Below are 27,849 nucleotides of genomic sequence, written 5' to 3' on the forward strand. Positions count from 1 at the left end.
CCATGGAGGTCCCTGCCTTGCCCGCTGCTGCAGCTCTTCCCGAAGAGTCACAACCCACACCAGCGAAACCAGTGCAGATCACAGTCCTGGCGGCGCATGAGCTGGTAAAGTTCCTCTGAAAGCGTCTCAGCTGGTTTATTAAACATAGCCAGGGCAATTCTGTGTGCTGTGATCCCATTGGAGACCAGGTGTGAGGCGATTAAGGTGACAGTAAGGAGTGGTGAGAATATTGGAGGTGGCTGTGGCTTCATCCTCCCCGCTGAGGGCTTGTTTGCACAGAGTAAAGGCTTGTGATCCTCGTAGCTCGGGGAACACACCTCCTCAGCAGCAGTCGGAGATGCTGCGTTGAAACGTACCTCTCTGCCTTCTCTGTCTCTAAATGGCAGCTTTTTTAAGCCAAACACAGTGAAAATGTGTATCAGGGAGACAAATCCCTCTAGAAAGATCTCGCCTGGGATATAAAGTCAGATTTTCATCCCAGCTACAGCAGTTTAAATCATACTGAAACCAATAGGGTGGCTCTGGTTTTAAAAGGCAGTGGCTCCAGTGCGGTTACAGGGCAGGACTATGAGCTGGTTCCCATCACACCATGACTGCTTTGATTTCCATGTGCTGCGTGATACACCCAGCTGTCCTTAAACTCTTCTAGAGGAACTGGCATTTAGGAGGGAATGCGGAGGAGAAACTCAGCTACTGCTGCAAGCAGAAAAATGCAAATCCCTCCTTCTGTTCCAGCAACAGACACACAAAAAAAAAAAAAAAAAAAGGGAGCAAACCAAAAGCACCTGCCTGCTTTTTTGAGGTTTTTCTGTTGTAGTAGTTTAGTATCTCTCTCACTGATAGATTCAGCAAAAACAGCATCTTAGGTGAGAAGTAGAAGGTAAGAGGAGGGAAAACAGTGCTGGAAATAATAGACCGGTGGAGTGATTGCATCCGGAATGTCGCTTTGTAGTTCTGGTTGCTCCATCTTAGAAAGGGCTATGGCAAACAGAGAGAGGGTTACAAAAGTGCAACAATAAGAACAACAATATGAAAAGAAAATTTCCAGCTATAAGAAGGGTGGAATCTGCTTAATTAGAGGTGATGTAGAGCGGGATGAGAGAGGAGTCTAGGATAATTAATGGCACAGAGAAAGGTTAATTGGATTCTTCTGTTTAGCCATTCATAGAATGTATATGCTCAAGGAGAGAGTCAGAAGGACTGAAAATTAAAACCAAGTGAATGAAGTCTCTTTTTGTGTGAGAACCAATATGGAATTAATTACCCCAGTGGCACGGCGAGAGGGAGCTGAGGGAGACGCCCGTGGAAATTAGGCATCCCTGTGGCTCAAGACTATAGAAAAGCTGGGTTTGGGTACAGCGGTCCTCATGTTCAGGGCGGTGGCCACTCTTCCCTGGACAGAGGAGTATTTCTCCTGCAGGGAAGCTCTTTGGTAACTGCCTGTCTCAGCATTTCTTGTGCTGCTGTGGAGGTGCCAGGGCTGCCCGGGCACGCCAGTCCCAGCTGAGAGGTGCTGTGCTCCCACCATTCCTGTTTGACCCATGTTTAAGCCTGAACCTCCTCCTCTCTGCTTAAAGCAAGCGGTATGAAGGTGGTGTAACAAATTCCAGAGCTCTCCAAAGAGCTTGCTGGAGCCCTTCTTTGATTTCTGGGCATCCTCCAGCCACGTGATACACACAAGTGTCCCATGGAGCTCAGCCACGCAGCTCAGGAGCTACCTTCTTAGGCACCGACAAAGGTCTCAAGCTTCCTGGAAGCACAAAAATATCAATGGGATATTTTTGGGTTTGATTTAGATGTGTCTTTCACCGCCTTTCTGGGGGTGAAGCCTGGACCTCTCCGTCTCCCCTTCCAGCAGCAGGTCTTGATAATCCCTGGGGCATCACAGAATCATCTAGGCTGGAAGAGACCCTCGGGATCATCGAGTCCAACCATCTACCCTACTCTAAAGTTCTCCCCTACACCATATCCCCCAACACCACATCTAAACGGCCCTTAAACACAGCCAGGGATGGGGACTCAACCGCCTCCCTGGGCAGCCTGTTCCAATGCCCGACCACTGTCTCTGTGAAGAATTGTTAAAGATTGTTTTCCATCACAGCATGGTGGAGCAGGAACTTTCCCTCCTCAAGACAGGGAAGGGTGAGGTCTCAGCACAACCACGCTCTGCTCCTCTTCCCCATTTCTGTAGTGTAGCAGCCAGAGCCCCACCAGCCTTCTCTGTCCCAGCACTGAACTGAGCTGCCTCCCAGATGCAGCCTTGATCCTGGGCCTGTTGCTGCAGAGCCAGCTGCTAAACGTGCCGTTTTTTTGACAGAAAACTATCAAAAGCAACGTGTCGGCCACTTTGGTGCGCGTGGAGTACAACGGAGTGATCCTGGGAGACTCCTCCAAGACTGATGTCCTGCCAGACGGGACAGCAAGCTACGATTTCGTGACCAGCTTTGAGTGCAACCCCAATGGGCCCAACTCCTTGGCCGACATCGCGCAGAAACCTGTGCTCTGTGAGTACCTGAAGCTCCCTCCCAGGAGATGGGTGCTGTCAGCTGCTCCCCCATCCCAGATGCAGCCTTGATCCTGGGCCTGTTGCTGCAGAGCCGGCTGCTAAACGTGCCATTTGTTTGACAGAAAACTATCAAAAGCAACGTGTCGGCCACTTTGGTGCGCGTGGAGTACAACGGAGTGATCCTGGGAGACTCCTCCAAGACTGACGTCCTGCCAGATGGGACAGCAAGCTACGATTTCGTGACCAGCTTTGAGTGCAACCCCAATGGGCCCAACTCCTTGGCCGACATCGCGCAGAAACCTGTGCTCTGTGAGTACCTGGCGCTGAACCTCCCTTCCAGGAGATGGGTGCTGTCAGCTGCTCCCCCCTGCCTGCCCGCAGGAGTCACTCCTTCAAGAATAGCACTTTGGCAGCAGCCCTGGGGGAGGGTGGGGAATCTCAGCACTTCTGTTTCCCCTCTCTGCCAGCTGGAAGAATCCCCTTTCATGTTGGCCTGTGCTCCTTGGCTTTGCTCTCCTTGGGAGATGAAGGAGGAAGCGTGTGCCAGAGCTGACACAGACCCTTTGCGGCCCCTGAACCACTGCTCTGAAGCCATCTGAGAAACTCTGCCAGCTCCTCTCTCTTTATCTCTCTAGTTACAGTCATAGAAGTGTTGCAAAAGGATAAAAAACAGAAGGAGAAGACCGTGCCTCTTGGTCAAGCTGTGGTGGACCTTCTGCCTTTGCTGCAAGGTACAACGTTGACTTCCACAGCCTCCATAACCACATTTTACTCCCTGGCAGTTGTTGATCTTTGCTTATGGACCCCTGACTATGATTTACCTCCTTTAGACAAAATGAACTTCATGGCATCTGTAGAAAGCTGGGCCTGGGGGAAGAGGGGGTGATGTCAGTCGCTCAGCATGAGGAGTTAGGCCATGATTTCTCTACGGAGGATCTCACTTTACGCTGTTCTCATTCCTGTTTCTTCCCAGGACAGTGTTCGTTTCAGGTCTCGGCTCCTTTGTATGCAGTGCTTCCTTCTCCATTAGAGAGCCTTCACCCAGAGGCCAAGGTATGTGGAATTTGGAACTGTTCCTTCGCTCATTCGGCTCGCTGCTGCTTTTTAATGGGGAGGCGAGCATGACTCAGCCGCCTCGCTCATCGCGGATGTGTTACGGCCCTATATGTTACAAGCTTGGAGGCCTTTCCTACTCCCATTGACGTCTGTCCCCAGTCGCCCATGATAGGTGAGGTCGTGCTAGGAAATGCTAATGTGTGCAGCTACCAAACTGCTCGGGAAGAAAAATTGGAGAAGGAACACGTAGTGCTGAAAAGTCAGGAAAAAAACCAAAAAAAACAGGCAAAGGCGGGATTACCTGCCCAACTTTATTAGTCTTCCTTGCTGTGGATAAAATATCTCGCAGTCCATTATTGTACAAGCTCTGGCTGCCTTTCCTGCAAGGTTCTTACTCATTGAGCCCGTTGAAAAGTACCCAGTGAATAAAGTGGGGAGTGAAGTATGAGACTGGGGAAACGCGTCTAATTTTGCTCCTGAGCCTGCCTGCAGTGAGCACTGCGAGGGAATTGGAGGGGCGGATATTGCATTAATTTTCCTGTGTTTAAGAGGTGCTACATAGTAAGCAAGGCAGGGGGGCATCCATTAGGGAGGAGAGTTAATTAATGCAGACCAGCTGGTTTTTCGTTGCACACCATCCATCCTGGCTTGGGACAGGTAATTAAAGGCTGCACACAGCGTGCGGAGTCGAAGCGCGGCCCTAGATTTGGCATGCTCTGAATCACCGGGGGGAAACCATTATCCTCCAGCCCTGATGTTCTTTCTCCCTGGCTTGTTTTATGAGACCCTGACTTTTTCTCCCTGGCTCGTTTCATGAAACCCCTGGGGCACATGCCGTGCCTCGAGCAGGCTCCGATTTAAAGGAACAAATATCACAATTCAGACAAATTGATCATGAGATTCATTTCCTGGGCCGGTCTGTTTTCTCTTGCATCTGAGGTGAGGAAAAGAAGATAATGTTATACATTCTGGCCTTGGGTTTCTGCCTGCTTCTCCCTCAAGAGCAGGAGAGTTATAATTGTCTAGTTACTGGCTCTGCTTTATCCCTGTCTCACAGGGTGGCCTTGAAGTGACAGTGTGCACCGAAGAACCCCTGCTTTCTGCGGCGCAGCTCTCAAATGGGAACCTCCTGAGCGTCACCCTGGAGGCAGCTTATTCTGTCCCCGAAGCATTTACTCCTGCTGGGCCCTCCCAGAACTACATGGCTTGCTTACAAGTACCAGCAGCTGAGGAGGTGAGGATTGGTCCAGGCATGGAAAGAAGGCATTTGGCTTGTTGTTCTCCCACATCACGCACCGTGGGACGAGCATCCAGGCTCATGGGGTGCACAGCTCCTGTGCTTTTGCCTTTGTCCCAGAGTGCTCAGGGTCTCTGGGGCATGATGTGTTTCTGTAACACAAACGAAATTCTGCTCGGCAAGACTTGGATTTAAAACTGGCAGGTTTTTTTATCCTGTGGCTATTTATTTTTTCCTCGTTCTTTGTATGCGTGCGGGTGGGGTGTGTTTTCCGAGCCAGGCCTCTGCGCTGCTCCTTTGCTTTGTTAGACCCAGCTCGGAGCAGCTGGGACTTGTTCCTGCTCGTGTTGGAAATGCAAGTTTGTTCTTTCTCATGTCTCCTTAAAAGGGATTCCCCTTACTCTTCAAGAATGGCGTCCTGAAGCTTGCTGGGGGAAAAGAGCCGTTACCCCGGCCCAAAAAATGGTCCCTTGCTAACATCATGGCCCCTGGCGCTCTGAACATGCCCAACAACTTTGTTGTTGGTGGTCCCTATGAGGATGAGGATGGAGAGCTCAACAAAAGAGAGGTGAGGAAGGACTGGTAGTGTCATGGCTGGAAGAGAACCAGCAGGTCTCACTGAAGAGACTGAGAAAGACTTGCAGAGCCTCATTATGGGAAGAGGGGAGGAAGGAGGGTGGTTGGTCCTTTGTACACTGCCCAGACACGGAGATGGTTCCCCTGGGACAGTGGACGTGCTCAGTCACTGCAGGAGAGTCCCCAAGGGTACAGGTGGCAGGTCTGGTCACCAGTAAGCAACCTACTCCTGAGCTGCTGGGCTGGGAGTTGTATTATCTCCTTGTGAGCCAGGATTTTAATATTTATGAGCTCTGGTGTCTGCAGGGAGGGCTGCTAACTGGCTCTGCAAAGGTGGCCTGGGTATGGTGACCTGGACACCTCTCTGTCTGACTCCCGTTCTCTCCCAAGGGACATTCTGGAGGGTGATTTGGGGATGATGCAGGCTGTAGAGGTTGCTGTCCTGGCTCTGACCCCATGCTGTTTCCCCCAGGACAGGGAGCTGAGGATCCAAGCAGAAAGCTCAAAGAGAATTGTGTGGGACATGGAAAGGCGCTATTACCTGGATCCTGCTGCAGTAGTCACGTAAGGGACCTGAGAAACCTCCCTTCCAGCCCAGAGAGGTGGGGAGAAACCACCCTAGAATGCACTCAGCTGAGTGACCTGGCCCAGGCAGATGCTCTCAGACCCCTTACGTGGTCAAACCATGCTCTTCCTCTCCTCCTGTGGCTGTCTGCTGGCTAAAGGTGTTCACAGGAGCAAGGCAGCAGCTAATTGCCTTTAATTGCTGTCAGCAGCTTAGTTCTGCTATGGTGGGAGAAGATGAATTGGCTGGAGCTGTTGTCTCCAGGCTGTAAGTGCTCTCTCATGCTGCCAGCAATGAGCTGGTGTCTGTTCCCTCCATGGTTTGAAGGAAGGGACAGCAGAGTTACGGTGAGGAGAGATGGAGTAGGATGGCCCCCACAGCTCTCCTCTGAGCTGCTAATTAAGTTTTCCTGAATTCCCAATACATTAAAATCCTTTCACTCCACGTTCTTGGCCCCAGCTGCGTCACAGCTGTGAGTTTCACGGCCAAATTACTCCTCGTGTGTGGAAATACTCCTTTCTATCTGGTTTGATTTTTAAATTTCTTCCCCCCCCAATGCTTTCATCAGTCTGCCTGCTGCTTTCAGAGTTACCAGGCGCATTGAATGGGAGCTCAGGGTCCGCTTGCTCTGTGCAATTCAGGATTTATACCAGAGATAATCATGTTCCTTCTTATTTGCTTCATTTCTGAAGTAACCAGGGGAGAGAGAGAAAACCTAAGTGTGTCGCTTTCGCAATTGTTTTATAGCTGGTTGTGCCATAAATGTCCCCAGTGGTGGATGGAGAAGAAAATGTACCAAGCCTGCCCTAAACCACATGTGTTCCAGTGGCTCGAGACTGTTTGCTGTGGGACTGGGTGGAAGCAAACCCAAGGCAGATTTGGGGGGAGGGAGGATGTTTTGGGGTTGCTGGGGCAGAAAGGAGGGCGGTGTGGCTCCCCAGCTTGCTTTCTGCATCTTCTCAGTGCCCTCCTCTGTGTTCAGCCTGCAGAAGTGCATTGCTGAGTGCCAGTACTGGCCCGTGGAGGTCTGCAGGATGGCGGTGGCCTCAGCCACCAAGAGGAAAACCAGCAAAGCTGACAAGGTAAAAGCGGGGAGGGATGGGTTCTTCTGCCTCGTGGAGCAGCCAGAGCAGTTTCCTTTCACTGCTTTTGTAATACCAACACCAGCCTCGAACCAGGCAAAGAGAGGCAGAGAGTTAGAGGCTTTGTGAAGGGATTAATCAGCTTTATAGAGCTGTTAAATAGACAAAGGATCATATTTTTTTTCGTTGGAGAATAACAGACAGCTCTCGTGCTGACAGTGTGTGGTAGCTCGGTGCAAAGGGGTCGGGGAGATGGTGCTTTTTGAGAACTGAGGTAATTCACTGAGCTTATCTTCGGCCAGTTTTTGGAGCATCTTGAAGAAATTCATGCCTTCTTTCTCTTTCTAGCTCTAGGCAATCCTGCTTCAGCAGGGGAGTTGGACTAGATGATCTCTATGGTCCCTTCCAACTCTAAAATTCAGTGAAATTCAGTGAAATTCTCGGGGTGTAAGAAGTTATGCTTTAGCAATAAACTGGGGTTGTTTAACAGAGAAACAGCCCCTTAGCTAACAGTTCTATTCCCAGTGGCTGGTTGTGTGAGAGCTGTTTCGGGGGCAAAGTCATATAAATTGGGACAAAACCCTTTCAGCGCTCACTGGTGCCAGGATTTTGCAGGTCTGATGGAGATCCTTCTCCTTTACCCCCACCACTGTGCCTCTAGCCCAGACTCTCACACCTCCTTAGCTACCTGATTCCTGTCAAACCTGAGATGCACAGCTCTGGTAGGGTCACTTGGATTTCTACCCACGTGGCTGGTAATTTTGCAGCTCTGCCTCGAAAAGACCATCCTGAGGACCAAGCACAGTGTGGGCACTAGAAAGAAAAGCAGCCCCACAGGGATTGGGATAAAAATTGATATTTTACATATGGAATGACTCCAGTGTTTTCCTCCAGGTTGTCTCGACTGCGTGCCAGTGCCGGAGAGCCACTGAAGCATCAGTTTGCTGCGTGGCCTCTCCTTAATGGGATCGGTGACCTTGTTTCCTTGTGGAGAATAACACTCCGTTCGCTACCTCTGTCCCTTTGCTCTGTGTTTCCAGGGAGATGAGGACAAGCAGATTTTCTTCCATGGGGTGGCTTATGTCAACGTGGCTCCTTTGCTGTGCCCCGGTGTGAAGCGGATCCGAGGCGCTTTTCGTGTCTTTACCTACCGGACTGCGTGCCAGTGCCGGAGAGCCACTGAAGCATCAGTTTGCTGCGTGGCCTCTCCTTAATGGGATCGGTGACCTTGTTTCCTTGTGGAGAATAACACTCCGTTCGCTACCTCTGTCCCTTTGCTCTGTGTTTCCAGGGAGATGAGGACAAGCAGATTTTCTTCCATGGGGTGGCTTATGTCAACGTGGCTCCTTTGCTGTGCCCCGGTGTGAAGCGGATCCGAGGCGCTTTTCGTGTCTTTACCTACCAAGACAACGAGGTGGTGGAGAAGGTGAGAGCAGATCAGACTGGAGGCCCAGCTCCAGCTCTGCAGCTGTGTTTGCCCAGAGCAGGGTTGCATGGACAGGGTGGTACTCGGAACTTGGTACTCTGAAACTTCCCTGCCCTTCTGGTGATGGAGAAAAATAAGGAGACAAGCTTTTAGATGGGGACTTCTTGAAGGTGGGGGGATTTCTGGGTAGGTTTGGGGGCTGGGAGAGGCTCTGAATCTCACTCTCAGCAGCTGAGCAGGGCGAGCTGTAAGAAACCCTCCTCTCTCCCCAGTCTGGAACATGGGCAAACGAACTGCGTTGCTGGGAAGAGCAAACAGTGGCTCTAAAAGGATGGCGTTACCCCAGGCAACAACCAAAAAAAGCTGTCACTGGAGCTCTTTCAGCTGTAGCTCATGGAGGTTTATTTGTCTTTGCTTTTTTCCTCCTTCTGTTACTAAGAGTGACAGTTACATCTCCATTTTCCCACAGTGCTCCCAGAACAGACGTGAGCTTGTTCCAGGAGGGTAGAAGTGGGTTTTCCTGCCCACGTTCCCTGTGGAGCTGCTGTCCAGGCCACAGGAGCTGGGTGAATTACAGCTCTTCTCCCTGCCTTCATGCTCACCCTGGCCTTTGCAAAGCAGAGCTAGGAACACAGCTCCTTGCTGGTCCCCGCTTCACCACCGTGAATAACAGCCTCTTGGCTGCACAGTACTCCTTGTCCTGACGCATTTATCTGTCACAAGTGACACCCTATCTCTCTATCATCCTTATTTTCTGGTTTTGTGGATGCTTTGGGCTGCTCCTTGGCCTTGGTCTAGACAGTCTTGGTACAGCCACGCCATCGTCTCAGCTGCATCCCCTCGGTTCTTTCCAACCCATATAACAGCGATGGCTGAGAGGGAACCGCCTCTCCGGGTGGTCAAGGGGTGTGTAAACAGACAGTCTGAAGAACCTGTTCCTTGCAGCTCACTGACATGTGGCAGGGAAGCTGCTCCACACCAGAAGGTGAGCTGGGAGCTGAGATTCACTGCAGGGCTGGTGGGGGCACCCAAAAAATTGCAGAGCAGCCCTGGTGATGGTAGCCAGATTCATTTAATAGTCCACATCAGTAGGCAAGTCCAGAATCAAGCCAGGAATTCAGGCCAGTGGGTCAGGATTTGGGGCTGGGCTCCAGTTTATCCACCACATATTTCAGGCAAGAATGAAGGGGCAGGACCTCAGTGAAAATGCAGCTCTCGAGGGAAGATGGAGACCCCACTGAAGCTTTCTCCAGCACCTCATTTCATACCCTGACCTTGGGCTTCACAGCTGTGGGGTATCAGAGCTGGCCTTGAGCAGCAGCAGCTAAACTCCTGGGAGAGGAAGACGAGGTTGCACAGCTTCTGTCTGCATTTAGGACCCTGACAAAGTGTTCTGCGATGCTCAAGGTTAAGGCAAGGTGATGGGGAAGCCTAATTTCTCCCTTGAGCCCCTCCATTCCCTCTTTTTTTCAGACTAAATGTCAGCACAGCGTTTTCCGGGATCTCAGGATGCAGCTGGGTCTGACTGAGGAAGGGTCGTGGGCCTCAGGAATCAGTACTCCCCTTTCCAAAGCTTTTCCCAGCAAGACTCATAAGGAAGAGAAAATCACCAGAAGGGTAAGGTCTAAAGAGGCACATTGCAACGTGGTTGCTCCGTTTCCCTGTGAGAAGTAGTTGGGGCACACAGAAACCAGGGACTGGTGCTGTGTCTCCTCAGCCAACTGGGAGATACTCGTTGTCTGGAAATTTTAGTACATGCTGCCTGAACAAATTTCCATCCTGAATTTGTGAAGGTGTGAGGTTTATTGAATCTGAAGCAAGAGGCGTCTTTTCTTTTTCTTCAAATAGGTGTCCAGCGTGCCCAAAATCCAGTTGTCAGATGCCTCTCTAGAAAATGAAAATGCCACAAACCCCAGCCCTGATGGACAGGTAATTATGTATCTTCAAAAAGAAGAAGAGACTGCTGGACCATCCCTGCACCTGTGTCTCACACCTTTCACGCAATTAAATTCTTTGAGTGAGTTGGACAAGGGGTGTTTTATGTAGATGCTGTCCTGGAGTTCTTCCAGTGCCATCCAGCTGGAGAGCGGTCCAGCGTTGGGCTAGAAGGTCTCTGTAAATAATCAAGGAAAATTTTTTTCACTGAAAGGGTTCTCAGGCATTGGAATGGGCTGCCCCGGGAGGGGGTTGAGGCCCCATCCCTGGAGGTGTTCAAAAGCCGGGTTGATGTAGTGCTGGGAGGTCTGGTTTAGTGATGATGCTCCTTGTTTGTTGTGTGGGTGTCTATTTTTGTCAGTTAGGTTGACGGTTGGACAAGATGATCTTTAAGGTCCCTTCCAACCTAGAAGATTCTGTAATTCTGTGATTTATTCATATTCATATTCTTCATATTTTTATTCATATTCCTTCACATGTTGGCTTCTTCCTCAAAACATCTTGAATGCATATTCATCCTGCCATGAATGAATTTGCAAGCAGAATGATCATCTGGGGTTTCTCCTTTTTCCTAGACTGGTTTCTTGAGCTGAATTCTGCTGCTGTAAATCATTCTGAGGGCAGGCTGTAAAACAAGGTGTATCTCTGCAGTTTGGAGAGGGTTTGCTGAAGATCTGTAGCTACAGGCTCGGTCTTCCATCAACGCCAGCAATGGCTCTAGACAGCAGGACACTTAGAGAGCAATGTTTATCTTCACAGCAATATGCTGAAGCGGGAACGTTCCTGGTGATGGAGATAAAGCTGGACAAAGCCTTGGTACCGAAGCGATTGCAAGAGGAGCTCACCACACGGTGCGTATAAAGACGTGCTGGAACTCTGGGGCTGGCAATTTATTTCTGCAGGATAGAAACACTGAGCCCTCCCCCCCCTTGGAGTGCTCTGGAAGGACCAGCTGAAGGCCTGAGCCAAAGCCCACTGGAATCAGGGGGAGGATTTGGCCAGACTGCTCAAGAGATGGCAGCTGGTGTGTTGGGAAAACACTTGCCTTCATCCGAGCTGGCATCTCCCTGCCGTTCCTCTCCAAAAGAGAGACACCAGAACAGCAACAACAGTGTCTGTGTTCCCGGTCAGGCTTTGTTTCCCATTAATCCCCATCTGCTTTCCTCTTGCATGTGATGCTCAGCTGCTGGGTCCGGACTGGCCACCAGCATGGGGAGAGCTGCTGGAACTTCGCATAGCATTCTGTCTGTTTCTTTGGTTTTTTAGCTTTTCAGAAGCTTTCTAGCAATCTTCTACCCATTTCTTGGCTCCTAGGTTAGTTTTCACATCGTTCTGCTGTAGAGCTTCTCTCTTATCTCTGCTGCTTCACCCTCTGCTTAACTTGAGGCAGTTGCTTCCTCTCTGGTGGTAGCCCGGGTGCGTTACGGTCTGGGAAAGGCCTAGCATGTATAATTTATTGAATAAACATGTAGAGCTTCCCTCTCATCTCTGCTGCTTCACTCTCTGCTTAACTTGAGGCAGTTGCATCCTGTCCGGTGGTAGCCCGGGTGTGTTATGGTCTGGAAAAGGCCTAGCATGTATAATTTATTGAATAAAAAAGAAGAAAAAGCAGCAAATGAATAAAATATAACAAGTGCAGGCGGTTTGTCCCTCTCAAATATGAGCAGCAGCTTCATATTTGAAGGGAAATTATGTGTGTCATCTCCTGTGCTGCCTGACGGCTTCTGGGAAGAACGGGTTGAGGAAGGTGAATCCCCCCTTAGGTCAGACCTTCTCCTGGCCCTTCCTACTCCACTGCAGCTCACGTGAATTCAGGGTAGTTCCTCCTTTTTCTGTAGATGTCGGGCCTGAAAAATCAACTTTCTTGAGTTGTGGGAAGGGCCCTCTCTTGGAGGGCTCCAGCTGATGTGACGAGCTCAACAGTGAGGTTCATTTTCTGGAAGGACTTTTTAAACTTGTATCTCAGTAGCGAACCGTAGCTTCTCTTTCTTGGGCTCCATCCAAAATCCTCTGCCAGCCTCCGCTTGCCTTTCTTTGCTCGCTCGCTCGCTTCCCCCCCGGGTTGTTGTTCCTTTTCTTTTTCCAGTCTGAAAAGTGAAGCAGTTTGGTTTTCAGCTGGGCCATGTAAACTTGTATCTCAGTAGCGAACCGTAGCTTCTCTTTCTTGGGCTCCATCCAAAATCCTCTGCCAGCCTCCGCTTGCCTTTCTTTGCTCGCTCGCTCGCTTCCCCCCCGGGTTGTTGTTCCTTTTCTTTTTCCAGTCTGAAAAGTGAAGCAGTTTGGTTTTCAGCTGGGCCATGGGTGGAGGAGAAGCTTCGGTGAGGGGTGCTGTTCTGAGGATGGGACTGCAAGCAAGGGAGCTGCACCACCCACAGGCTCAGGCTTTGTGGCTTCCCAAGGAGCAGTGATGGGTCTCTGCAAAACCAGAGACCACTCAGTGCACTAGAGACCTCCATGTGGGATGGTGAGGGACTCCAAAAGCTGCCCAGACAGTGACAGGAGTGGTTCATATTTGGCGAGGGATAAAGCAATTTGCTTTGCTTGTTGTAGGACCCGACATGGGGAGGTGACACCTTTGCTTGGGCTGGATTGTGTTCTAAGGACCAACGGTGCTTTGGTACCAGCAAGCAGGAAATCGTGATAAAAATCCCAATGAATGTAGGCTGGTTTGACACCAAGGATTTTAATAAAGTCTTAGTAAAAAAATATGGTAGTCCTAAAGGCTTTTGATCAATATTTGCCAGGTCAATGTCACTCTGGTAGTGGTCCAGACAGGGTTGGTGAGGTGTCCAGCACGCAGGGCATTAGGTGCCACAGCCACACGGTGTGATGTCAGGAACTGGTGGATCAGGTGGCCTGGGGTTTACAGTGATAAAATTCTTCAGAGCTGTCTTCGGGTTGGCACTTTTCTTATACCCAGGAGGTTGTGAGTTAAAGGAAGAGCAGCTGGATAAGAAGATCTGCTTCTCTAGGAGAGCGTTTCTGATTGCTGGCAATAACAAATGTTAACCCTACCTGCTGGGCGGAGCTTTAACGATAGTTTTTGTGTGATGGGTCAGTGAAACCCCTTGAAAGTAACAGTAAATCTTCTCTAATCCCCACGGAGTGTCATTTTCTTCAGGGAGCGAGGCAGCAGCTGATTCTCTCAAGACATTATGATGAGCTACAAGCACTGAATGTAGGTTTAGAGGTCATTCTTGGTCTGAGACAGGTCTAGGTCCCTGTGAAGTGTCTCGGGGATATGGTGACAAGCCAAAACCCTCTCACTCCAGGCTGCCTGCACCCGAGACAAGCCAAGGCTGCTGGTGAGGTGTCTGGCTGATCTTCTCTGTCCTCTCGTTGACAGGGTCAAGCAGATGATTCCTCCTCGCCCTCCGCTGCCTCCCCGGACAGAAGGAGCCAAAAAGGTACGTCCAAAAGCCTGTGGCCTTGCCACCACTCTGCCACCTCATCCTGCCCTCATCCCTCTCTCGCACAGGAGAATCTTCATCCTCAGTCTGAGCCCGGCAGCAACATGTAGATGAGGTTTGAATGGGAAATGCACAGAAAATAAAACTTCTGGATGTGTTACCTTCCTCATAGCACGCCTTGGGAAGTCGTTCCAGGGCTACATCTGTCATGTTGGCAGCCCATACGAAGGACAGAGATGCTTCATCCAACCCAGACAAACATGAATCAGCCCCAACCACCCTCAGGTCACCCAGAATTTTTGAGGACTTTTGTGTCCTCAGAAAACGGTCTGGGAGCGCTGGCTCATCTTCCGTGGGGACAGCGCAGCCCTCAGAGGAGAATGTCCTCAGATGGCCCCTGCCCGATGGGAAATTCAAAGCAACGGTGGGGGGAGAAGCAGCACTTCAATAACTGACCCCAGAACTGATTTATGCTGGGCTGTCTGGAGTGCACAGGGTGATACATTTTGATTATCGCGGCGCGTGGAAGCTCCTGCCACCGAGATGATGGAGATTAGAGCCTACTCAAGAGGGCTGGCCTGTGGGTTTACAAGGCTCCCAGCAAATGAGATATATTTTACTTACAGCCAATTATACTGCTGTAGAAGAGAGGACGATGACTGAAATACTGGGTTCTGATTGAAAAACATAGCAAGAGCAGTATCTAATTACGAAGAAGCTCTTTTGTATTTACACGTAGATATTTTCGCAGCCCTCAGGCGTGGATGGGAAGGGATGCATGACAGACTAATTGAGACTCCAGTCGGGTGGAGTTTAAGGGAGGCGTGGGCTCTGGCAAGTAAAATACATTTCAAGGTTGATGGCTTAAGTGACTTGTGAAGTTTGATTGTTTCTTTATTTCCTAGCCCATGGAAGATTATCACAACCACATCACGAGCATCGCCGTTGCCATCCTCAGTGAATGCCAGAAGCTCTTTGGGAAGCAGCTGCCTGAGGGGGGAGTGATAGACCCCCAAACCCTGGAGGAACAGAAGCGTCAGCTCAACTTCGAGCTCAATAACTCTGGGAAATATTTTGCCTTTAAGGAACAGCTCAAGGTAAAGAGTCTGTTGTGCTTTTCCCTTCCCTACTTGTTTTGTCCTGGCAGTTTCTCAGTGAGGACCTGCTGCTCCGTAGCAGTAACTCAGGGTGATGTGTGGCTCCAGAATCCCTTCCTGCAGCTCAGGACTGTTGCAGTGGGCTTGGAGAGGGACAGGTTTTCCCTCTAAAAAGAGGGGAAAAAGCAGGCACCTCCAAAGCAGGCACCAGGTCACACACCAGGAGAACCATTCCTGTGAAAGAGGGGGGACTCCAAAGCTGGTCACATCCCTTTGCACCATGCTCATAGCCTAAGGAAGGAGAAGTTGATGGCTCTTTGCACACACAGAAAGAGGAGTTCCCCTCTCTGCCTGCAGACCCCCTCTTGCACCGAGGGCACCAGTCTTCCCACACGTTGTCCCTAAAGGGGCTCTGGTGTGTCAGGAAGAGCCAGGGCTGGAATGTAGGAAAATAATTCACCCCTGCTTGCTTTTTTTAACTTCTGTCAGTGCTGGGCTGGATTTCCTCCTCAGAAATAAGTTGGGGCTTCAGGAAAAAATCAGTGTGTTCTGGCTCTGTGTGATTGTGGAGCTGGTGGGGACCTGCCTTATCCAACTGCCACGTGTCTCCACAGTATGTGGTTGTGAAGATTGTGAGGGAGAAATACCAGAAGACCACGGCGTTTGAGACCCAGAAGGAGCTCCAGGAATTTCTCAGTGAGCTCTATGTGTACCTCATGGACCAGATGCACGTTGCCCTGAACCAGGTAGGGACAAACCCTGACGTGTGTCCGGTCCCCTGGGATGGGTGATTTTGGGACACGGCTTCCTTGTGGATCCAGGGCTCGACACTGTGAAGGCAGTGGGACTTTTCCATCTATGCTACAAAATCCTGATGGTGGGGTATATGTGTGAGACTCCACCCCTAAAAGCTGCTGTAGGTGGTTCGTGGTGAGGGTGGTGGGGTCTGTGCCATCTGCCACCCACCTGGGCAGAGCATGAGCTGGGGTCACCAGTAAGTGACACCACAGAGGAATTTTGATACCATCTTGATCTAGGGGATGTTTTTACCTGTCGGCAGTGCTGGGCTGGGGACTGCTGCTGTACTGGGATCACAGGAACCATTTCCAGGGCTAACACTCTGTCTCCCTCCCTCCCAGCTTCTCTTTGAGGAAACTGCTTTCCCTGTCCCCGTGTTCCGCATGACCGCTGAGCAGCTCTGGCTCTTTGCTCGCGAAGCTGAAGTCAACAAGGATTATGAGCTGGCATCCACCTACCACCAGCAGGTAAAGGAGCCCCTGTTCTTTCCTGCCTGTCTCCCCTGTGTCTGGGCTGGCAGCCAGCACGGTGTCACGGCCGCGGCGGCGGCGTGGGGCCCGTGTTGCTGACAGCTCGGCCATCCCTGACTGTCCTGTGCAGAAGAGGAAGGAGGTGAACGTGACTGGGATACTCAGGCTGAATCTCTGAGGGATTTTTCTGGGGAGGTGCTGCTCTCTGGAGGACGTGAGGCAGAGCCTGGCTGGGTCACTGAGGACTTCAGCCTCCAGGCCAGGGGAAATGGGATGAGGTGGTCCAAAAGATGTGCTGGGTCAGCGCTGGGGACACTGGGCCTTCTAACAGGAGGCTAGACGGAGGCCAGCTGAAGCTGGAGGACATGCGTTAGGTGAACCAGGCTTAGAGGAAGCCCAGCATATCCCAGTTAAGGGAAATCCTAGCATGTGACAGACAAGGGTTTGATTGTTGCTAAACTGGAGGAAAGCTGTGGTCATTCCAGTTGTCTCCCCAGCCCGTTGTGTGTGCTGAGTGTGACTGCAGCCGTCCTCACTCCAATGGTGACCTCTTTTGTCTAGAGGTTAAGTCAGGACCAGCAGAACATCCAGCACTGGCTGGACTATGGGGCATTCCACCTCCTGCTGGAGGAAACAACCAAAGCCCAGGAGTGCTTCCGGCAGGCTCTTGCTCTGGACCTCCATCACATCCAAAGGTGCTGCGTGTTCCTGGTGGGTGGGAGGGTGGGGACTGTCCTACCAGGCCAACCTCTCCCACCCTGTCCCCAGCTTGCTGCTCTCGGGGGTTGTGGCTGTCATGCTGCAGCACTACGAAGAGGCAGAGATTTTCTTTGAGAGTGCCTGCTGCTTGGAGCCATCCAGCATCGTAGCCTGGACGATTTCAGGTACCAAAGCAAGCCAGCCTGTGTGCTCAGGGCCTTCCTGTAGAGCCCAGCACTGCTTCTGCCCCTGTCCTTCTTCTCCTTGCTCTAATCTGAGGGTGAAGGGAAGGATTTTGCTAAGGGATGGATGTTTGCTCATGCTGCTCTTTCTGTCTCCCCTAGGTTTATTTTATGAGCTGCAGAATAATCATACGCAGGCAGAAATGGCTTTCCGTGAGGCTAAGAAACTACTGCAAGCACAGCTCACCAAGGAGAGGAGCATCTCTCAGGCTGCTGAGGGAGAAGGAGAGAAAAAGCAAACTTCTGCTACACCTGTGAGGTCTCAAAGCCCTGGCCCAGATGAGTCCTTGCCAGGTAACACGGGACAAAACCAGGAGATGTCCTAGGGGCTCGGAGCAGTGTGGGAGGTGCTGAACAGTGGAAGGACTGGAGACATCTCTAGGAGTATTTGTATGAGGAGAAATACAAAGGGTAAAGGAAGAAGATGTGGACTGGGAGTTAGAATAGACTGACCACAAACTACAGTGGTGAGAGACAACAGCAGCAAGTGTGCTGCTTTAAATGACAGAGCTTTCTGAAAGCAGCACAGTCAATGCCTTGCCTTACCCTCAGCCTAGAGAGGGACCTGTCTTAGTGTTTATTTTCCTGCTCCAGCCCAGTGATGCTGACATACAGATGTGTGGGCAGTGGCCAGGGTGGCTGGAGGAAGCAAACATGCTTTTTGAGGCTTTGGGAGGGCAGAGCTGCCCCTGTGGGAGTGGTTGATCTGCTTGAGGGTCGGAAGGCTCTACAGAGGGACCTGGACAGACTGGATCAATGGGCCAAGGACAACGGGATGAGGTTTAATAAGGCCAAGTGCCGGGTCCTGCATTTTGGTCACAACAACCCCAGGCAATGCTACAGACTTGGGGCAGAGTGGCTGGAAAGTGGCCCAGCAGAAAAGGAGCTGGGGGTGTTGACTGGGCATGTTGAGTTTGGAGAAGAGGAGGCTGAGGGGAGACCTCATTGCCCTCTACAGCTCCCTGAAAGGAGGGTGTAGAGAGGTGGGGGTTGGCCTCGTCTCCCAAAGGACAAACGACAAGACCAGAGGAAATGGTCTGAAGTTGGGGCAGGGGAGGTTTAGATTAGATATTAGAAAGAATTACTTTCCTGAGAGGGTGGTCAGGCCCTGGAACAGCCTGCCCAGGGAGGTGGTGGAGTCACCATCCCTGGAGGGATTTGAGAAACGTGTAGACATGGCTCTTCAGGGCATGCTCTAGTGCCCAAGGTTATTGGTTTATGGTGAGGTGTTGAGTGTGGGGTTTAGTTGGTGGGTGCGGTGTTTTTGGTGGGCGTTTGGTGTGGTGTGGTGGTTTTGGGTTTGGTTTTTTGTTTGTTTGTTTGGTTGGTTGGTTGGTTGGTTGGTTGGTTTTTTTGTGGTTGGACTCGATGATCTCAGAGGTCCCTTCCAACCACTAAGATTCTGTGATTCTGTGACAGCCCTACGTTAGGGTCACCCAGGTTTAGCTCTCGTGAAAGCTGTTGCTGCCACTTCCCAATGCAAACCAGCTGCTCGCTCGTGACCCTGAACTGGAGGCTTCCTTTGGAGCCAAACTGCATCCAGCTTCACCCTGAGCCAAGACTTTCTGTCCCGAGTCCCAAATATTTGGCCAGGTTGCGGGAAATGCTGGCTGGCTTTATTTTTAACCTTATCACCACTCCGTGTGAAGTGCCTCAGGCAGCCCTAGTGTCATGTGCCTTTTTTTTTTTTTTTGTCCCTTCTGATGATGAGGGAAGGGATATTACCTCATTTATACCTGTTTTTAGCTTCACGTGGTCATCTTGCACTCAAAACCCCAGACCTAGGCATTGCCTCCTGCAAAGAAATTTCTTCCCAGTTCTGAAAATCTGGTAGAATTTTTCGTTCGGTTTATATTTTCTCCATTTCTGCAGAGTCATGCTCCAAACTGGGCAGTTTATGGCAAACCTTTTGTTTGGCCCTAATGGTTGTTGGGGGTTTTGTTCCAGATGGTTCAGCTGAGCAGGTGCCAGAGGCGGTGGAGCCTGCCCTGACCTTCGTGGCACCCAAGGAAGAGGAGGGAACCCCAAAAGGTACAGGGATGGGGACCTGGCATGAAAGGGAGAACCCGGAGCTGGGAGATGGCCTCATGGGGAGGGCAGTCAGTTGGGAGCACTGAGCCATGGCCATTCTGATGGGCTGGGCATCGAGGCTTGTTCTCTCTCTGTAGCTGGGGAATCTTCAGCGAAGTGGGTTCATCCTCATTTTCAGAGCAGCACACCTCAGGAGGGACAGCCAGCCCTCCTGGGACATGTCACTGCACCCAGTGGCCTTCATCAGCTGCTCGGATGTTTTCCTCCTAAGATGCCAGCTCTTAAACTGTCCCTATGGACCTCCTCTGGTCCCGTGTTGTGTGATCTGTCTTCTCTACAGGTCCACTCTCCAATGGGTGGCAAAGAGACGGCGAACCCCAAAAGGTACAGGGATGGGGACCTGGCATGAAAGGGAGAACCCGGAGCTGGGAGATGGCCTCATGGGGAGGGCAGTCAGTTGGGAGCACTGAGCCATGGCCATTCTGATGGGCTGGGCATCGAGGCTTGTTCTCTCTCTGTAGCTGGGGAATCTTCAGCGAAGTGGGTTCATCCTCATTTTCAGAGCAGCACACCTCAGGAGGGACAGCCAGCCCTCCTGGGACATGTCACTGCACCCAGTGGCCTTCATCAGCTGCTCGGATGTTTTCCTCCTAAGATGCCAGCTCTTAAACTGTCCCTATGGACCTCCTCTGGTCCCGTGTTGTGTGATCTGTCTTCTCTACAGGTCCACTCTCCAATGGGTGGCAAAGAGACGGCAGTGCTGGGTGCTCCAAGCCCCCCTGGGTTGGTTTGGGGAGGCAGAGGCCTCACTGTAGTTAACTCTGACAAGCTTCAGTCCTAAATTCCTACCTTTTCTTCCTCCAAGTTTGGACTGGAAAACTAGTGAGTCAAGCGCATCGTTTCTTTTCTCATCTCTTACAAAAACTTAAGCCCTTCAGAAACAACTGCTGGGTTGATCTTTGCTTCAGCCTCCTCTGCCACCTCCCGGGTTCAACACCGTGTTGCTGGGGTTCCTCTGTCCCCAGCAGGGTCTCAGGTCTCAGAGCCCTGCTCTTGCTTCAGAAATAAACAGCCCAGGTTTTGGGACTGATGGAAACACGTTTTCTTGCAGCACCATCCCCTGTTTCGGGACATGGCCAACCTCCCTGCACAGTCTTCATGAAGACGGTGGAATTCCTGATGAAATTCAATGCCATCCAGGTCAGCTTGGAGTGGGAAGGGAGTGGGAAGGGAGGTTTGGTCTCCTTCCTGTGGCTATTACCAAAGAGCAAGTGGCAAGTTCCAGCCAGCCCCCTTCTTGGTCTCAGAGAACAAGCTGTGGCTGCCCCAGCTGCCATGTGCAAGAGGGAGCGAAACCACCACTGCCCAGAAATGCCAAACTGGGTGGAGAATTGAGACCAAAATGCTGGTTGGGGACACTGTTGTCTCAGGCAGGTGAATGTTCTCAGGCTGTCCCATCTCAGCTCCACTTGCTAAGGAGGGAACAGCCGAGTCAAAAGTGGTGCAGGTGTGTTCTTCTCTGTACATTTGGAGACCAGATGCATTATTGTGATGCTTCTGAGATGCCAGCACCCCTTCCTTCTTTCAGGCACTTGTCTGTCAGAGTAATTTTTGTGTCAGCTGTGCAACGTCCCTGTCCCACACAGTCGTCCCTGTGGGATCTCTCTGACTGCCACATTATGCTGGCTGCCTTCATTTCACGTGGCAGTTCAAGCAAAACAGAACTGGAATTAATGGAGGTAGATGTTCAAAGGAGGGGGGCGGGGAAGTCTCCTGTCTGTTTTCTGTCCATGGCACTGAATTAGGTGTGAGTGAGTCCTCCTGCCGTGTCCTTCTGGGGTGCCTGTGGGTTTCCTGCTCCCCTCACCTCACTGTGCTGTTCCTCCCCAGTTTGTCCACATGGCGCTTGCCCACGAGCTGCTGAGCCTTCAGGGAGGTCCCTCCTGTGAGTACCACCTGGCCCTGGCCCGGGCTTGTTTGCTGAAGGAAGATTTCTCCAAATGCCAAGAAAGTCTCTGTGAGGCCGTCAGGATCGACCCCATGGTAATTCTCTGGGTGTTCCCTGGGTGCAGCAGGGTGTCCCCAAGCAGGACACCGGCCAAACGCCACGGCCAACCCTGCCTTGTGTTTTTGCTGCTTGTGAACCTAGTGCTTCCTTTCCACTTGAGCAATTCCAGTGCTAGTCTGCAGCAATTTCTGCAGGGGAGGATAATCACAGCTGATTACTGTGTCCAGTTTTGGGCCCCCTACCATAAAAAAGACATTGAGGGGCTGGAGCAGGTCCAGAGAAGGGCGACAAAGCTGGGGAGGGGTCTGGAGAATAAGTCTTATGAGGAGAGGCTGAGGGAGCTGGGGGGGTTCAGCCTGGAGAAGAGGAGGCTGAGGGGAGACCTTCTTGCTCTCTCCAACTCCCTGAAAGGAGGGTGTAGAGAGATGGGGGGCGGTCTCTTCTCTCAAGTCACAGGCGACAGGACGAGAGGAAATGGCCTCAAGTTGCGCCAGGGGAGGTTCAGGCTGGATATTAGGAAAAATTTTTTCCCTGAAAGGGTTCTCAGCCCTTGGAATGGGCTGCCCAGGGAGGTGGTTGAGGCTCCATCCCTGGAGGTGTTCAAAAGCCGGGTTGATGTAGTGCTGGGAGGTCTGGTTTAGTGATGATGCTCCTTGTTTGTTGTGTGGGTGTCTATTTTTGTCAGTGAGGTTGACGGTTGGACAAGATGATCTTTAAGGTCCCTTCCAACCTAGAAGATTCTGTAATTCTGTGATTCTGATGAACCACCTCAGGCTGTGGCTGCAGCACTGCCCTCCTCATTACCCCGCTTACTGCTTGCCGTCTGTCATCTCCTGCACAGACAGGCAGCATTGAGCGAGGGCTCCTCTCTCCACAACGTCTGCCTTTCTTTTCCCTTTGAACATGTATATCCTGATCCTCTTTCCCTCTGTTGGTGAGTCAGGCTCTGTTTGGTGAGAAACAAGGCTGCTATTCAGCAGAGAGAGAGGAGGGAGGCGGCTTTGGAGAGGCAGGTTGAATAGAAGGCAGAGAGGACTGACCTCTCCCGGTACTCATGATACCTGGGGAAGCTTGCACTGGCCAGGACACCAGGCAAGGGAAGGCTGGAGGGGGCTCCCAGTGCTGTGGTGTCACACAGGGAGCCCACTGACTTGATTTTAACTCTGTACGTAAAATCTGTCCTGCTATAATCAAAGACCGCTCGGCTCTTCCTTTCTGCTAATTACAGGGGTCCCTGCCCCTCTCCCAGGTCTCTGTCCTTCCCATCTCCCAGCCACGTCTCACTCCTGGCTTTCTCTGCACAGAATCCCAATGTCTGGGCTCAGAAGGGCCACCTGTGCTACCTGCAGAGGGACTTTGGGGAGGCAAAGAAGTGCTATGAGCGAACCGTCGGCTTTGTGGAGGACGCTGAGGATATGCACTTCGTCTACCTGCGCCTGGGCTCCATCTACCTGGAAGAGGAGGAGGTGAGGAGCCAGCAGGAGTGGAGGAAGGGGATTTTACACAAAGTAGTGTGTTCCAGACCCCAGGCACAAGGTGCCGTTATTTGCAGCTGTAGCTGAGATCTCACAACACAGCAAACCTTGGAGTACACAACTCCTTGGAGCACTCAACTCCTTGGAGCATGGACATGCCCTGTTCCTTTGGGCAAGGTCTCAGGGGGCTGGTGAGCCATTCTCATCCTGGCAATGAGGGGTCTTCTACACGACCCACCCATTTCTCCCCCTGCAGCGCTGCCTCCAGCTCTGGGGCCACCAACATCAGAAGGACACAGAGCTGTTGGAGTGGGGCCAGAGGAGGCCCCGGAGATGCTGGGAGGGCTGGAGGACAGGCTGAGAGAGTTGGGGGGGTTCAGCCTGGAGAAGAGAAGGCTCCAGAGAGACCTTGGAGCCCCTTCCAGGCCCTCAAGGGGCTCCAGGAAAGCTGGGGAGGGACTCTGGATGAGGGAGGGGAGCCCTAGGAGGAGGGGGAAGGGTTTGAGCCTGCAAGAGGGGAGATGGAGCTGAGCTGTGGGGAAGAACTTGTTTGGTGTGAGGGTGGTGAGAGCCTGGCCCAGGTTGGCCCGAGAAGCTGTGGCTGCCCCATCCCTGGAGGGGTTCAAGGGCAGATTGGAGGGGGCTTGGAGCAACGTGGTGTGGTGGGAGGTGTCCCTGCCCAGGGCAGGGGGTGGCACTGGGTGGGCTTTGAGGTCCCTTCCAACCCAAACCATTCTGTGATTCTGTGACTGTACTGGGGGCAGTGGGCAGGATCTCCCCAGCAGTGGTGGGGACAGTGGGTGTCTGTGCCCCACAGGAGATGGGGTGTTTGGCAAAGTGCTGAGGAGGGGGGTGCTCTCTGTGGAGGGATGTGTTTGATGCAGAGAGTGGTCTCTCTCTGGGCAGTTTGGCCAGGCCAAGCAGACCTACCTGCTCGCCTGCGAGAACTCTGCGTCCTGTCTCACCTGGCTGGGGGTGGGCATCGCCTGCTACAGGGTAAGTGCCATAATTACCTTGAAGTTCCCTGTGCTTTAATTGGCTCTGGGGATGCAGGGCTCGCTTTTCCATAATCCCCTTTAGTTGCCCGTGGAACCCATGCTTTCGGCCGAGCTGCCATCACAGTCCCAGCATGGCACCCTGTCAGAGGACTGTCACCCTCAGGAGCAGCAATCTGTCCCCTCTTGTCCCACTGCCAGCACCTCCCACCTCAGAATGTCACAACAAGCCCATGATCTGGGTCTGGGCTTTGCTCTGAGTGCCTGCCCGCACGTGACCTGCCTTGTCACCGCGCAGGAATTGAGCGGGATGTTAGAGGAGAGGAAGAAATTGAAAATTTGCCAGGAAGGGTAATGATAGGACAAGGGGAAACGGTTTTAAATTGGAAGAAAAAAGATTCAAATTAGATCTCAGGAAGAAATTTTTTACTCTGAGGGTGGTGAGACACTGGAACAGGTTGCCCAGGGAAGTTGTGGCTGCCCCATCCCTGGAAGTGTTCAAGGCCAGGCTGGATGGGGCTTTGAGCAACCTGCTCTGGTGGGAGGTGTCCCTGCCCAGGGCAGGGGGGTTGGAACTCGATGATCTTTGAGGTCCCTTCCAACCCAAACCATTCTATGATTCTATGATAATCTCGGTGCTTTCCCTGCCCAAAGGGAATCTCAGCCTCTTGAAGGGCTGCCAAGGACACCCGGCCACCAGCAGCGAGGTACCTCCCAGGGGTACAGCTCACCAGGTTCCTCCAAGGGAGGTTGGCTGAGGCATGCAAACGGGGAAGGAACTTCAGCTTCTGTTTCTCCCTTGGCCAAATGTACATCTTCTGGGAGGTTGTGGAGGTGAGTGGTGGCCCGGGAGGTGGCCCCATCAGCCACCCCTGCCTCCTGGGGGTCGCCACGCAGTGGGAATAGGGATCAGGAGTTGTGTTTCCCCATGGATCTGGACCACCCAGGTGTGCTTTCCCTGCCCAAAGGGAATCTCAGCCTCTTGAAGGGCTGCCAAGGACACCCGGCCACCAGCAGCGAGGTACCTCCCAGGGGTACAGCTCACCAGGTTCCTCCAAGGGAGGTTGGCTGAGGCATGCAAACGGGGAAGGAACTTCAGCTTCTGTTTCTCCCTTGGCCAAATGTACATCTTCTGGGAGGTTGTGGAGGTGAGTGGTGGCCCGGGAGGTGGCCCCATCAGCCACCCCTGCCTCCTGGGGGTCGCCACGCAGTGGGAATAGGGATCAGGAGTTGTGTTTCCCCATGGATCTGGACCACCCAGGTCCTGGAGGTGGAGCTCACTGTGTCCCTGCTGCTTTCCTTACAGCTGGGGGCTGATTTCTGTGCTCCCAGGGTGGGTCGGGAGCCAGCAGGGAGAGGTTTGTGCTCCATACTGGAGCACTGGAGGCTCCCATGGAGGATCACTGGTTGTCTTGACCCTAAATCCTTTCCCTGCCCCCCTCTTGGGGAAACCCTGCCAGATGCTGATTTCTTCCTGTCCTAGAGCAGATGCCCCTCAGGTTCTGCAGCCCTTCCTGACCGCTGTTTGCCTTTTCTTCACACCTCTCCTCCTCTCTCTCAAGCTGGAGGAGATGGTGGAAGCAGAGGATGCTCTCTCCGAAGCCAACACCCTGAACAACACCAACGCTGAGGTGTGGGGATATCTCGCCCTCATCTGCCTGCACGTGAGTGCCCAGCCCCATAGTCCCACCCCCCACCAGAGCTTTACCAGCCTCTGGTTTTGAGCCTGAAAAACATCTTGTAGATCTCCTGAGGAGAAGGACTTGGGGTGTTGGTGGATGAGAAGCTCCACATGAGCCAGTAGTGTGCACTGGCAGCCCAGAAAGCCAACCCCATCCTGGGCTGCGTCAAGAGAAGCGTGCCCAGCAGGGTGAGGGGGGGATTCTACCCCTCTGCTCTGCGCTGGTGAGACCCCACCTGGAGCTCTGTGTCCAGCTTTGGAGTCCTCAGCACAGGAAGGACATGGACCTGTTGGAAAGGGTCCAGCAGAGGGCCATGAAGATGATCAGAGGGATGAAGCACCTCTGCTGGGAGGACGGGCTGAGAGAGCTGGGGGGGCTCAGCCTGGAGAAGAGAAGGCTCCAGGGAGACCTTAGAGCCCCTGCCAGTCCCTCAAGGGGCTCCAGGAAAGCTGGGGAGGGACTCTGGATGAGGGAGGGGAGCCCTAGGAGGAGGGGGAAGGGTTTGACCCTGCAAGAGGGGAGATGGAGCTGAGCTGTGGGGAAGAACTTGTTTGGTGTGAGGGTGGTGAGAGCCTGGCCCAGGTTGGCCAGGAGAGCTGGGGAGGGACTCTTTGTCAGGAAGTGCAGTGACAGGACAAGGGGTAACGGTTTTAAATTGGAAGAGGGGAGGTTTAGATTAGATATTAGGAAGAAATTATTTACTGTGAGGGTGGTGAGAGCCTGGCCCAGGTTGGCCCGAGAAGCTGTGGCTGCCCCATCCCTGGAGGGGTTCAAGGGCAGGTTGGAGGGGGCTTGGAGCAACGTGGTGTGGTGGGAGGTGTCCCTGCCCAGGGCAGGGGGGTTGGAACTTGGTGATCTCTAAGGTCCTTTCAAACTCTAACCATTCTATGATTCTATCTCAGCAGTAAAAATAGTTTGGGGACTGTGCTGGGAGGGCAAAAGCAGCCCCCTTCTTCGCTGCTTGTGGTCCCCTGGGGCACATTCCTTCCTGCTGGGCTCCCCTATGAGCTCTGGTTTCCTCACCGCCTGCTCTGCTCCCCTTTCCCCAGGGAGGACGGCAGCGGGAGGCAGAGCAGTGCTACAAATACACCCTCAAGGTTGGTGTCCCCGCAGCGCCGTGGGGTGGGCACCACTGTGGGGTGGGCACCAGCCCAGGGTGTCCCCACAACCACCAATCACTTTCCCTTTTAACCTGCGGGTTTGATTAGAGGACGTAGCAGAGAAGACAGCAGGTGTGAAGGCGTGGGTCAGGGCTTCCCGCTGGAAACCCTGAGATTTAGGTTAGATGTTGGGAAGCAGTTTTTGATGCTGAGGGTGGTGTGACCCAGGCCCAGGTTGCCCTGAGAAGCTGTGGCTGCCCCATCCCTGGAGGGGTTCAAGGGCAGGTTGGAGGGGGCTTTGGGGAACCTGGTCTCACTGAAGATGTCCCAGCTGCTAGAAGGGATGGAACTGGATGGGCTTTAAGGTCCCTTCCAACCCAAAACGTTCTGTGGTTCTGTGGTGATACCACCACTTCCCTGGGTTGGAAGAGACCTCAAAGGTCATTGAGTCTAACCATCAACCCACCACTGACCAACCCACCGCTGACCCATGTCCCTCAGCTTTTAGATCCCTCCAGGGATGGTATCTGGGGACTGGAGCCATAGGATGAGGGGGAAGGGTTTTAAACCAAAAAATAAGGAGATTGAGCTGAGATGTGGGGAAGAACTTGTTTGGTGTGAGGGTGGTGAGAGCCTGGCCCAGGTTGCCCCGAGCAGCTGTGGCTGCCCCATCCCTGGAGGGGTTCAAGGGCAGGTTGGAGGGGGCTTGGAGCAACCTGGTGTGGTGGGAGGTGTCCCTGCCCAGGGGACACCTTTCCAAGCCCTTGCCCTCGGCTCCTGCCCTCCTGCTGCCCCCCAGCTCTGTGCTGGTACCGGCAGAGCACGGAAATGCCCATTTCTGTTCCCGTAGGGGGGGGGTCGGTGGGGGGCAGCCCCTACTCGGGGGTGGGGGTGTGTGTTGGGGTGCCCTTGGCCTTGCCTGACCCCCCCTCCCCGCTCTCCCCTGCAGCTGGGCCTGAGGAACGATGCCTTGCTGCGGGAGATCCAGGCCACCCAGCAGCGGCTCGGCTTCGGCAACCCGGCCTTCTGAGCCCCCCCACCGGGACCCCCCCACCGCTACGGGACCCCTCCCCACCCCCAACCCCCCTTACACATAAACCCCCCTGCTCCCACCGAGGGCTCGTCTCCACTTCTATCCCCATCGCCGGCCCAACCCACCAGGAGTGGCGGAACACCCCCCGGGAAGACACACACACAGACACACAGACAGAGAGACACGCAGACAGACAGAGGCACACACAGGCACAGACAGACACACAGACACACTCAAGAGACAGACAAAGAGAGACACACAGGAATGCACACACAGAGACAGACAGAGAGAGACACACACACACAGAGACACAGAGACACACACACAGGCACAGACAGACACACAGAGACACACAAAGACAGACACACTCAAGAGACAGACAGAGGCACACACAGACACAGAGACACACACACAGAGACACAAAGA

The 27,849-nt window shown here is 52.8% G+C and overlaps 1 protein-coding gene across 1 annotated transcript; it reads left to right on the forward strand.

Annotated features, from left to right (window-relative positions):
* Nucleotides 1–27,649, forward strand: CFAP70 (cilia and flagella associated protein 70). Its single transcript, XM_014961777.1, has 28 exons — nucleotides 1–104; nucleotides 2,318–2,504; nucleotides 3,142–3,237; nucleotides 3,480–3,559; nucleotides 4,620–4,796; nucleotides 5,188–5,367; nucleotides 5,848–5,939; nucleotides 6,923–7,022; nucleotides 8,314–8,448; nucleotides 9,922–10,065; nucleotides 10,297–10,377; nucleotides 11,143–11,234; nucleotides 13,730–13,790; nucleotides 14,699–14,890; nucleotides 15,505–15,636; nucleotides 16,030–16,155; nucleotides 16,720–16,853; nucleotides 16,927–17,042; nucleotides 17,202–17,393; nucleotides 17,890–17,901; nucleotides 19,047–19,130; nucleotides 20,242–20,330; nucleotides 21,021–21,173; nucleotides 22,443–22,604; nucleotides 23,520–23,609; nucleotides 25,171–25,272; nucleotides 26,340–26,387; nucleotides 27,340–27,649. The coding sequence occupies exons 1-28, from the start codon at nucleotides 3–5 to the stop codon at nucleotides 27,418–27,420; spliced, it is 3,240 nt and encodes a 1,079-aa protein (XP_014817263.1). The 5' UTR covers nucleotides 1–2; the 3' UTR covers nucleotides 27,421–27,649.
* The last annotated feature ends 200 nt before the right edge of the window (nucleotides 27,650–27,849 follow it).

This window comes from Calidris pugnax, unplaced genomic scaffold, assembly GCF_001431845.1.
Source record: "Calidris pugnax isolate Ruff unplaced genomic scaffold, ASM143184v1 scaffold782, whole genome shotgun sequence".
NCBI lineage: Eukaryota > Metazoa > Chordata > Aves > Charadriiformes > Scolopacidae > Calidris > Calidris pugnax.

Coding starts and splice junctions, on each gene's coding strand:
- CFAP70 (XM_014961777.1), top strand. CDS start 3: ATGGAGGTCCCTGCCTTGCCCGCTGCTGCAGCTCTTCCCGAAGAGTCA. Junction 3,560..4,619: donor GCCTTCACCCAGAGGCCAAG/GTATGTGGAATT, acceptor CCTGTCTCACAG/GGTGGCCTTGAAGTGACAGT. Junction 10,066..10,296: donor AAGAGAAAATCACCAGAAGG/GTAAGGTCTAAA, acceptor TTCTTCAAATAG/GTGTCCAGCGTGCCCAAAAT.